The sequence below is a fragment of the Fonticula alba genome, assembly GCF_000388065.1.
Source record: "Fonticula alba strain ATCC 38817 unplaced genomic scaffold supercont2.3, whole genome shotgun sequence".
Classification (NCBI taxonomy): Eukaryota; order Rotosphaerida; family Fonticulaceae; genus Fonticula; species Fonticula alba.
In genome coordinates, this window is record NW_009242973.1 from 1,840,477 (window position 1) to 1,849,971 (window position 9,495).

The 9,495-nt window shown below is 71.1% G+C and overlaps 2 protein-coding genes across 2 annotated transcripts; one reads left to right on the plus strand and one right to left on the minus strand.

The window, feature by feature from the left end:
* Positions 1 to 258: 258 nt before the first annotated feature.
* H696_02178 (hypothetical protein) lies at positions 259 to 2,495 on the plus strand (the record flags this gene model as incomplete). The annotated part of the gene is made up of 6 exons (XM_009496076.1): positions 259 to 332; positions 465 to 499; positions 628 to 827; positions 954 to 1,394; positions 1,519 to 1,833; positions 2,133 to 2,495. Exons 2-6 carry the CDS (start codon positions 493 to 495, stop codon positions 2,493 to 2,495), a joined length of 1,326 nt encoding a protein of 441 aa, XP_009494351.1. The 5' UTR covers positions 259 to 332; positions 465 to 492.
* Positions 2,496 to 2,904: 409 nt separating this feature from the next.
* Positions 2,905 to 9,423, minus strand: H696_02179 (hypothetical protein; the record flags this gene model as incomplete). The annotated part of the gene is made up of 5 exons (XM_009496077.1): positions 9,347 to 9,423; positions 7,776 to 9,258; positions 5,481 to 7,418; positions 4,669 to 5,240; positions 2,905 to 4,432 (listed from the first exon to the last, which is right to left on the minus strand). The coding sequence occupies exons 1-5, from the start codon at positions 9,373 to 9,375 to the stop codon at positions 2,905 to 2,907; spliced, it is 5,550 nt and encodes a 1,849-aa protein (XP_009494352.1). The 5' UTR covers positions 9,376 to 9,423.
* Positions 9,424 to 9,495: the final 72 nt, after the last annotated feature.

Consider the following 9,495-nt stretch of genomic DNA (forward strand, 5'->3'; position numbering starts at 1 on the left):
GGGGGGATGGTGCATTCTCGCGCGCCGTGAACATGGCGGAACAGAAACCGCCCCCGGTCGGGGACGCCGGCCAGCATGCGCATGTGTGTGTGTGTGTGTGTGTGTGCGCGCGCGCGCGCACCTGGCTGTTCAGCCGCCGGGGGTGAGGGGCATGGCGCGTCGACCGCTCCGCCCCCCCCTGATGGGCATGTGTGTGCGTGTGCGCGAACCGCACTCCCTCGCCCGGCGGGTGGGGCTGCCACGCTTACTCCGACCCGAGAGCTGGCCACTCCATTCAAGGGCCTCCTCCGGACGACCCCATCATCCGGCGCTCACCAGCCTCTCTCCTCCCTGTACGACCTGCCGCAGGCCGTTTCACCTCCTCCCCCCCCTCTCTCCACCTGCCTTTTGTGCCTTTCTTCTGCGCACGCACGCACGCACGCACGCACGCACGCCCCTGGTCGAGCCCTGACCTCCCCGCCCAGCCCCCGGTTGTTTGCCCGTTTCACGAGCATGTCAGGTGCGCTCATCTCCCTCTGCCCCTGTCTCCCCCGCCTCGGCCCCAGCCCCCAACTCCCAGCCATGTATCTGACACACACACACACCCGCCTCAATTTGCGGTTCCACGCGTCGGCCCACGCACGCCAGACGCGAGCGCGTCCTCGACCCCCCTGCCGGCGGCTAGCGCCGTCTCTGGCGCGCCATCGTCCTCCTCCCCGGGCACCTCGCCCGAGGAGCCCTCTTCGCACAAGCGCCAGCGGCCTGTCGATGACAGCACCCCACCCACCACCGACGCGGTTTCAGCTCCGGCCGCGGCGCCGGCCGCCGGGTCGGCCAAGTCCCAAAAGGTGCGCCCCTGGCCACTCGCCGCTCCGTCCTTTTCCGCCGCTCCGCCACCCTTGCCGCCTTGTCGGGGGACTGTGCCGAATCCTCACGCCGCGCCCCCCCCCCCTCCCCCCCCTCCCCTAATCCAGACCACCTCCGGCTTTGGTGCCTACGCTGGAGTCTCGGCCTTCGGCACCCCGGCCGCCGGTGACAAGGCAGCCACCGGCTTCTCGGCCCCCTGGGGCGAGGCCAAGCCCGCCTGGGGAGACCCGGCCAGCGCCTGGAGTGCCGGCTTCGGGGCCGGTCCCGCGGCCGCGGCCGAGGGCTTTGCCTGGGGCCTGGCCGGCGACTCCAAGCCTGCCTGGGGCGCCCCCTCGACCTCGGGGCATTCCATTTTCTCCGCGGCCGCCACCGCCCAGGCCGACGCCGGCTCGAGCGCCGCTGCCTCGGCCGCGACGACCACCACCACAACGGCCGCCGCCGCCGTCGCCGCCGCCGCCGCCACCGACACCGTGGCCCGCGTGTTGCCGCCCTCCTCGCCGGTCGCCGTGCCGGCGCTCCTGGCCGAGAACGAGGTGGCCTTCTTCAGTGTACGTTGTCCTTTTGTCGGGCCTCGACTGGTGGTCTTCCGCCTCGTGTGCCTGCCTCCTTTCCCCGGCCCTGGCCCCCCTTTTTCTTTTGCCGTCCTCCGCCGGCTGACCATCCGCACCACAGATGCGTGTCCGCCTCTTCCTGCTGGACCCTGGCCGTGGGGATTGGCGCGAACGCGGCACCGGGCAGCTCCGCCTGGTTCGCAATGACGGGTCCGCCGGCGGGCCGTCGACCGGCAGCCCGGTCCGTGGCCGAGTCATGATGCACACCGACGGCAACCTGCGCCTGGTCCTGAATGCCAACCTCTATGACACCATGCCGGTGGGCATTGTCTTCGAGCGGGACATCCGCCTGATTGCCAACTGCCCGGTGGCCGCCGAGGAGCTGGGTCGCAAGCCGACTGATGCCGCTGCCTCCCGTGCCACCTACCTGATTCGCGTGCGTCTCCGCCGGCGGACTTTCCTTCCTCCCTTTTCTCTCTCCGTACCTCCGCCTCTGCCCCCGCCGCCCGCTCTTCCTGGCCTCGAAGTGGCGGCAACACAACCAACTGAACGTGGCCCCTTTGTCTCCGTGGAGTCTGCGCTAACTTCTGGGCCCTCCCCTCCCTCCCTCTCTCCCTCTTTCCCTCCCCCTCTGTCTCTCTCTCTCTCTCTCTCTCTCTCGCTCGCTGTCTCGCTGTCTCTCCCTCTTCGTCCTTTGTTCCTCTGCTCCGGCTCCGGCCCTGGCGCGCATGCCAGTGCAAGAACAAGAACGATGCTCAGACCTTGCTGAACAAGATCTCCCACCTCATCAAGATCACCCCGATCGTGGCCCCACCCACAGTTTCTTCAAATCAGCTCAGCCAGGCGGCCAAGCCGGTCGCCGCGACCAAGCCAGCCGCCGATGTCAGTGCCGCCACCGCCACAACTGGTGCCGACACCAAGTCGGCCGGCGCCTCGTCCACCGCTGCCAGTCCCTCGCCAGACGCGTCTGCAGACGCTGCCTCGGCCTCGGATGTTGCCAACACCGGCTCCGGCTCCGGCTCCGGCTCCGACTCCGGCTCCGACTCCGGCTCCGGCTCTGCCTCTTCGGACAGTGAGCCCGACGATGAGGCGTCCTGATTTGCCAGGGCGGCTTGTCGGCTCGCTGGCCTGTTTCCACTTCGCTCTCCTTTTGTATGGCGTGTCATCGCCGCTGCAGCTGCCGCCATCGGCGCCACCGCCGCAGGCGCGCGCACGTGCCGCACTACACCCCCCCCCCCCCCTTCCCCTACTCCCATCTCCTGTGTCTTGTTTTCTATGCCCGCCCTTCTTGCGGGCTCTCCGGGGTACCTTAGCTGGAGGGAAGAGGCGAGTGTTGTCTAGTTTCCCGGCGTGGCCAAGTACACGACCATGGTCGGGAGGGGGAATGCGAATGCAAATGCGAGGGACGAAACAAGGACAGGGGCTCTGGCGCTAGTGCAGGCACCAGCGACCAAAGAAGGAGGGAAGGGATAGAGAGAGAGAGAGAAGGGGAAAGGCATATCATGCCTCAGGTCCGGTTGGAGCCGGCAGTCCCCGGGGGCGGCCGGTACAGCCGAGGCAGGCCCACCTGCTGGAGGACATTGAAGGCAAAGCACGGAGTCCCGGTGTTGACCCAGACATTGGTCAGGCGGGTGCCGGAAAAGAGCCGAAGCGCGTCGCGCAGATGCTCAAAGTCGCCGGCTGGCGCCACGCCCCCGGCCACCAGGGCCTCGAGGTTCAAGGTGACCGGGGCCCCGGGGCGCGAGGCGGCCAGCAACGAGGAGCCCGCCTCGCCGGGGGCCCCGACCGACGCCAAGCCCCCCGGGCCCAAGTCCAACCGGTGGTGGTACACCAGCGACAGGGCCAGTTCGAGGGTCACCGACATGGAGGACCGGTCCTTGGCCGACTTGCACGAGGTAAACCGGCCCCCATTCAGGAGCTCGGTGATGCGCTCGGCCAGCAGCAGGGTCTCCAGGGCCCGGGCCACGGATCGGAACTCCGACTTGAAGAGGCTCCCGCCGGCGGGGGCAGCCGAGGCCACCGGGCCACCGGCCGCCCCCGGGGCCAAGTTGGCCGACGTGCTGTCCTCGACCTCTGGACCGGTGCTCAGAGGCGCCAGATACTCCGGATCCGGGCCCAGGGAGGCGGCGGCGGCGGCGGCGGCGGCGGCGGGGCTGGCCAGCGTCCCGGCGGCCGTGGCGCCGGCCGGCGACCCCTCCGCGTCCAGGTCGGCAAGGCCAGCACTCGCGCCGGCCGGGGCGTCGACGTCCTCTTCCAGAGGGGCATCAGTCATCAGGCCCCGCAGGGCCGCGAGCAGGGCTCCAAGGGGCCGACGCCGCGCGTCGATCCCCGCCCGGTCGAGATGCTCCAGGCGCAGGCCAAAGCGCCCGCGGACCAACTCGCCGGCGTCACCGTCAAAGTCCAGCACCGTGCTCAGCAGCCCATCAAACAGGCGCTGGTACCGGGTCAGCTGCCGAAGGCTGGTGGCATTGATGCGGCCCTGGAGGGTGGTGTCGCCGAACTGGTTGGCCAGCAGTTGCACACTGTTGACCCCTTGCGAGAACATCACCGGCCAGATGGCGATCCCCCCGCCGTCCGGGCTGTCGCCCGCCGCCGCGCGGTAGGGGGATCCCACAAATGGCAGGGCCCCCTGCTGGCAGTGCGTCTGCCCGAGGCAGGCCGCGCCACGGTGGGCGCAGACCCAGGCGTCCGAGGGGCCGCCACGGGCCGGGGCCATTCGCCCGGCGTCGGCCGCCGCGCGGCACTCCCCCCGGAAGGGCGACCCGCTGCCACACACCTGGCACAGTGGCCGGTGCTGCAATGCCGCCGGCAGGGCATCATACAGCTCGGTCGACAGCGGGACCAGCACGGTCAGCTGGTCGCGCGGCCCCTCGAAGTACACATGGCTCGACCGGCGGAAGCGCCCGCCATGCAGAGCCGACTCGCCGCACGGGCAGCCGGCCGGGACTAGCTTCAGTCGGACGCGGCCGAGGGACATCACCGCCACAAACATGTCTTCGATCATGTCCTTCTCCGAGCCGGCCGTGCTCAGGAGGCTGGGCGATGACATCCCGGAGCGCAGGGAAAGAGAAAGGGAAAGAGAGAGAGAGAGGACACAGCAACGGAAGGCCCGAGGAAGGTTAGCACGGGGCGAAGGGGGGGGGGGGGGATATGGATGGCGAAGGGCCGGGAAGGAGAAGATCCCCTCAGGACCCGGCGGGACGGGGAAAGCGAAGGAGCGTAGGGAGGCTCGGCCGGCCCCGGGCCCCGGGGCCGCGTGGCATGTGCGCACCATTCGAACTGGGCCAGGTAGCCAATTTCACCGAGTTGGGCCAGCACCAGGCGATTGCTGAGGTTGCGCGAGAGGAACGTGGTGAAGGAGGTCACCAGGGCCGCCAGGGCCTGACTCAGGCAGCAGTCCAGCCGGTATTGCAGCATCTCCCCGTGGAGGTAGCCCCGAGGGGCAGCCGGCACGGCCGGCACCGGTCCCATGCGCACTCGCGCGGTCACCGGCTCCCCGGCATCCACCGGGCCCCCAGGCAGCGAGGACAATTGCACCGCATGCCCGGCGCCGAGCCAAATCTCCGGCTCGCCACGCACGGCCACCAGCAGCAGCAGCTCCTCGACGGCCCGGCGCCCGCCGGCGGCCAGGGCCGCAGCCAGGTCACCCACGCGACCCAATGCCTCCCGGGCCCGGGTCACCGTGGCGGCCTGCCGGTCTGGCGCCATGAAGGACACCCCGGCGGCGTTGGCCGGCACATGCCACAGGGCCAGGTGCAGGTTCAGCACTCGCGCGCACTGGGGCAGAGCCTCCTCCAGCAGGCGCACGGCCAGCGGCCGGAGGTGCACCGTCCAGGAGGGGAGCTACACGTGGTCGTGGTCGTGGTCGTGGTCGTGGTCGTGGTCGTGGTCGTGGTCGTGGTCGTGGTCGTGGTCGTGGTCGTGGTCGTGTGTGTGTGTGTCAGAAAGGGAGGGGAGAGGGGGATGCACCCAAGGTCGGTCATATGGCCAGCGGGCCATGCTAGAAGGGATCCGATCGAGGCGGAAGGGCAGTGGCGGAAGGCGGGGAACAAAAAAGCGGAAAGGGCAAACACAAAGCCGCACCACAGCCAGCTCCTCAAACAGATGCTCCAGCAGACCGATCACCAGGAGCCAGCATTTGGTCAGCGGCCGGGAGCTCCGCTGACCCTGGCGCGGATCGGCGGCCACCTGCTCCAGGCGCGCCAGCAGACCAGCCAGCGCATGTGCAATCGCCGACTGGGTGTTGGCCAGCTCGGTGCGCTTGAGGGTCAGAGACCGAAGACCGGTGGCCAGGCCGGCCCCCCCGACGGCCGGCATCGCCATGCCGCCAGGGCCCGGGCCCCAGGCGAGCCCCTCGCCCGATTCCCCACCCCCGGCGACCCCGCCGAAGGACTCGTCCAGGAAGGAGAAGAGCTTGGAGTGCCGGGCGGTGGCCGAATCGCCGGCACCCGGCGACCCGGACGAAAAGAGCCAAAGCACCGACCGGAGGAGGCTCCGCCGGTGCTGGGGACCCGCGGCGCGGCCTGCCAGGGCCAGCTCGGTGGCGGTGGTGCTGGCGGCCCGGCCCGTGGGGGCGGTTGTCGCCGCCGCCGCTGCCGCCGCCGCCGCCGCTGCCATGTCCGGTGTCACGCCCAGCAGATCGCTGCAGGAGGTGGCGGCATTGCGCAGCGCAGCCGACGCTTCGACCACTTGCTGCGGCGGAGCCACCTGCCGGCCGTCGGCCGAGAGGAACTCCGCCAGCAGGCTGCTCGCCGAGTCGCCCGGGGCCGCGCTCACCAGCGCCCCCAGGGTCGGCACCTCGACGGCCAAAGACGCCGGATGCTCCAGCAGGTTGAACTCGCTAAAGAGATCCGTCAGCCAGGCATCCAGCGACCCGGGCACCGACTGGGCACCACCGGCCGCCGCCGCCGCCGACACCGAGGACGAGGACGAGGAGGAGGAGCCCTGACTGCCGGCCGCCACGGCGCGCCACACAGCCACCGGGGCCCGGGACAGCAGAACCCGACGCCCGCGCTGGGCCGCACGCAGCTGACTCAGCAGGCCGCCCTTCTTGAAGCCCAGCCCATGGGCCGCCGGCGCGCCGAAGGTCACCACAAAGTAGCCGGCCAAGCCGGCAGAGGGCCCGGCCGCCGGGGGCGCCCCCCCCAGGGACGGGGCGCCCCGGCTGCCAGCCAGGCCACCCCCCCCGGCAAAGTACCTCCCCCCGAAGGAGCGCAGCCCCGGCCCCGGGGCGGCGGGCTCCTCGGCCTCCTCCTCCGGGTCGTCGGTGTCGGCATCCTCGTCGGCCGGGTCGTCGGTGCTGTCGCCATCGGCCAGGCTGCTGAGGTTCAGCGTCCGGCCCAAGCGCGCCAAACCAAAGCCCCCGCCCAGCCCGGGGCCCAGGTCACCGATGCTGGTGTTGCTGCTGAGGCCGCCATATTTGCCAGCCCCCCCCGGGGAGACCCCCTCCACCAGCCACTCATGCAGCTGGAGGTTGATCGGGAAGCACTGGAGCATCTGCTCATTCTTGCGCACGGATGCCCGGAAGCCCACCGGATTGACGCCATTCAGCCCCGGGCGAATGAGGGCCGTCGTGCAGGCCGCGCCATCCTCCCTGGCTAGGGGGGTGCCCGCGTCATCGTCGACGGTGGTGCCGGTGGCGGCGACGCCACCGGGCCCATGGTCATGCCCCTGGCCGCTGCCAGTGCCATCGCCGGGGGCCGCCTCATCTGCCAAGTGGCCGAGGAACTCAAGCCCCCCGCGGCCGGCGCCGGCCAGGTCCTCGGCGTCGGTGGCCGGAACCGGCCGCAAGCCCAGACTGGCGGGCCCCTCCCGCGAGGAGGACACCACCGACCGGTACAGGGCCAGCAGGTTGGTGTGCTGGTCGATCACCTGTGACAGGACCTCCTGCAGGGCGGCCTGCTCGCCGGCACCCGCCAGGCCGAAGGAGGTGAAGTACTGAACGGCCGTGTGCTCAATGTGCGACAGGTGCTCCAGCAGGGCCACCGGCACGGAGAAGCAATGCGGCGATTGGTGAAGGATCTGGAGACCAGCAGCCGGGAGGACAGCAGGGGGACAAGAGAAAAGGATGCACCCGGAGGAGCCCACGAGTGGGGGCGTGAGCGGGGGTGCACAGGTGGACGGGTGCGGGTGGACGGGTGCGGGTGGACGGGTGCGGGTGGACGGGTGCGGGTGGACGGGTGCGAGTGGACGGGAGGATGGACGAGTGAGCAGGGAGGCGGGCGCGAGAGAGAGAGAGAGAGAGAGAGAGAGAGAGGGAGAGGGAGAGAGAGAGAGGGAGAGAGAGAGGGAGAGAGAGAGGGAGAGGAGGGGTGCCTCTTGCGGTGCGAGTGCAAGCATGCACACAGCCAAACAGGCCGGAGAAGGCCCGGCACGCACCTCGCGAATGCGCAGGGTCCCGCCAGAGCCGGCCCCAGCGCGGTAAGTCTGCGTGTGGGCGCCGAATTGGGCCCCAGTCACCGGGCAGACGGCCGGCAGGGTGCAGGGAATGGCCGCGATGCTGGGAGTGACGCCACAATGCCCGGGGGCCAGGAGGGTCCGGAGGCGCCCGGCACCGGGCAGCAGGTCCTCCGGGGCCAGGGCATCACCGGTGGTGGCCGCCGACGCGGCCCCACACACGGCCAGCATGCCGCGCAGGCAGGTGCACCGGGGCTCGGCGCAGCGTGCCGCCCGCGAACAGGGCGTCCCCAGGCCGAGAACCCGGCTGGGCAGCGGGCACCCGGCCACCGGGAGCAGGCTTCGCAGGGGCCCAGATGCCGGGCCACCCCCATCGACCGAGGTCCCAAGGCCCGAGCCCCGGTAGAGCTCCGGCCGCGGGAGAACCGGCCGGCGGGTGGACACAAACAGCTCCACCTGCCCCCCGGCCGCCAGGGGGGAATGCATGTGCCGCGGGTCCGCCCGCAGGGCAATGCTGGCGGCGCCCAGGCGCGCGGTTTGCGCCACCTGCTCCGGATAGCCAGGCCCCAGGCCCGAGGTGTTCATGGGTGGCAGACCGCCGTCATCCGACCCGGTGGCCGACGCATCACACTGCGACCAGAGCAGCAGGTCGATCAGCCGCACGGCCGCCTCGGCCAGGCAGGGCACCGACGCCGGCAGCCCGGCGTTCAGGGCCTGGACCCCGGCCGCCCCGCCGGACTCGACCGGCGAGAGGAAGGCACTGGCCCGGGAGGAGGCCACCGGGGCACCGGACCCGCTGGCCGACTCCGGCGACAGGAGGGCCACCCGCTGGCCGACCGGCCGTGCGCCCAGCACCTCCACCAGCCGATCCGGCATCTGGCCGGTCGGCGTGGCGTGCAGCTGGAAGCGCAGATACACCTCCGGGTCTTGGGCCAGGGCGCCAGGGCAAACGCGAAGCCCCTCGTGCCCCGGCCCGGACCCCGGCTGCTGCTGCAGAGCCGCCATCACCGAGCACACCTCGATGGTGGTCAGGAAGTCCCGGCTGAGGGCCACCCAGCCGGCCGGCCCGGCGCGCGGGTCAAATGCCCCGGCCGCCACCTCGGTAAAGCCGACCAAAAACCACCGGAAGTGGTCGAGCTTCGTGGAGGGGGCCCCGCCATGGCCAGTGCCCGAGCCCGGGTCCAATGGCACACGGGCCGCCGACACCGTCAGCATGTAGTGCCCGGCCGAGATGTCCGGTGTCAGGTCCGGCGGCGCGAAGGGCGAATCCACCGAGGCCGCCAATGCCCGGGCGTAGGCCACCGAAGCGGCCGACAGACCGAGCCCCTCGCCGGTCGGGTGGCTGAGGGCAAACCCAAGGGCCAGCTCAAGAGCCGGCACGCCATTCCCGAAGAGCGGCCCGGCCGGCGAGTCGGCGGGTGCCGCTGCCGAGGCAAGCGAGCCGGCGAAGGAGCTGGCGCGAGATCTGGCCAAGAGTTAGCGAGGGGTGAGTGCATGTGTGTGTGGGGGGGGGGGGGGCGAGAAGCAGCGAAACTGCGAGGGAGTACACGTACGGGGCTCCGGAGCGGGGGTAGCCAGACATGCGATGCGAGACCGCCCCGGGGAGGGAGAGAGGCAGAGAGAGAGAGAGGGGGGGGGAAGAGAGAGATAAAGAGCGCGCGAGAGCGGGGGTCGATGGGGGCCCGGCAGGGCAAAAGGAAAG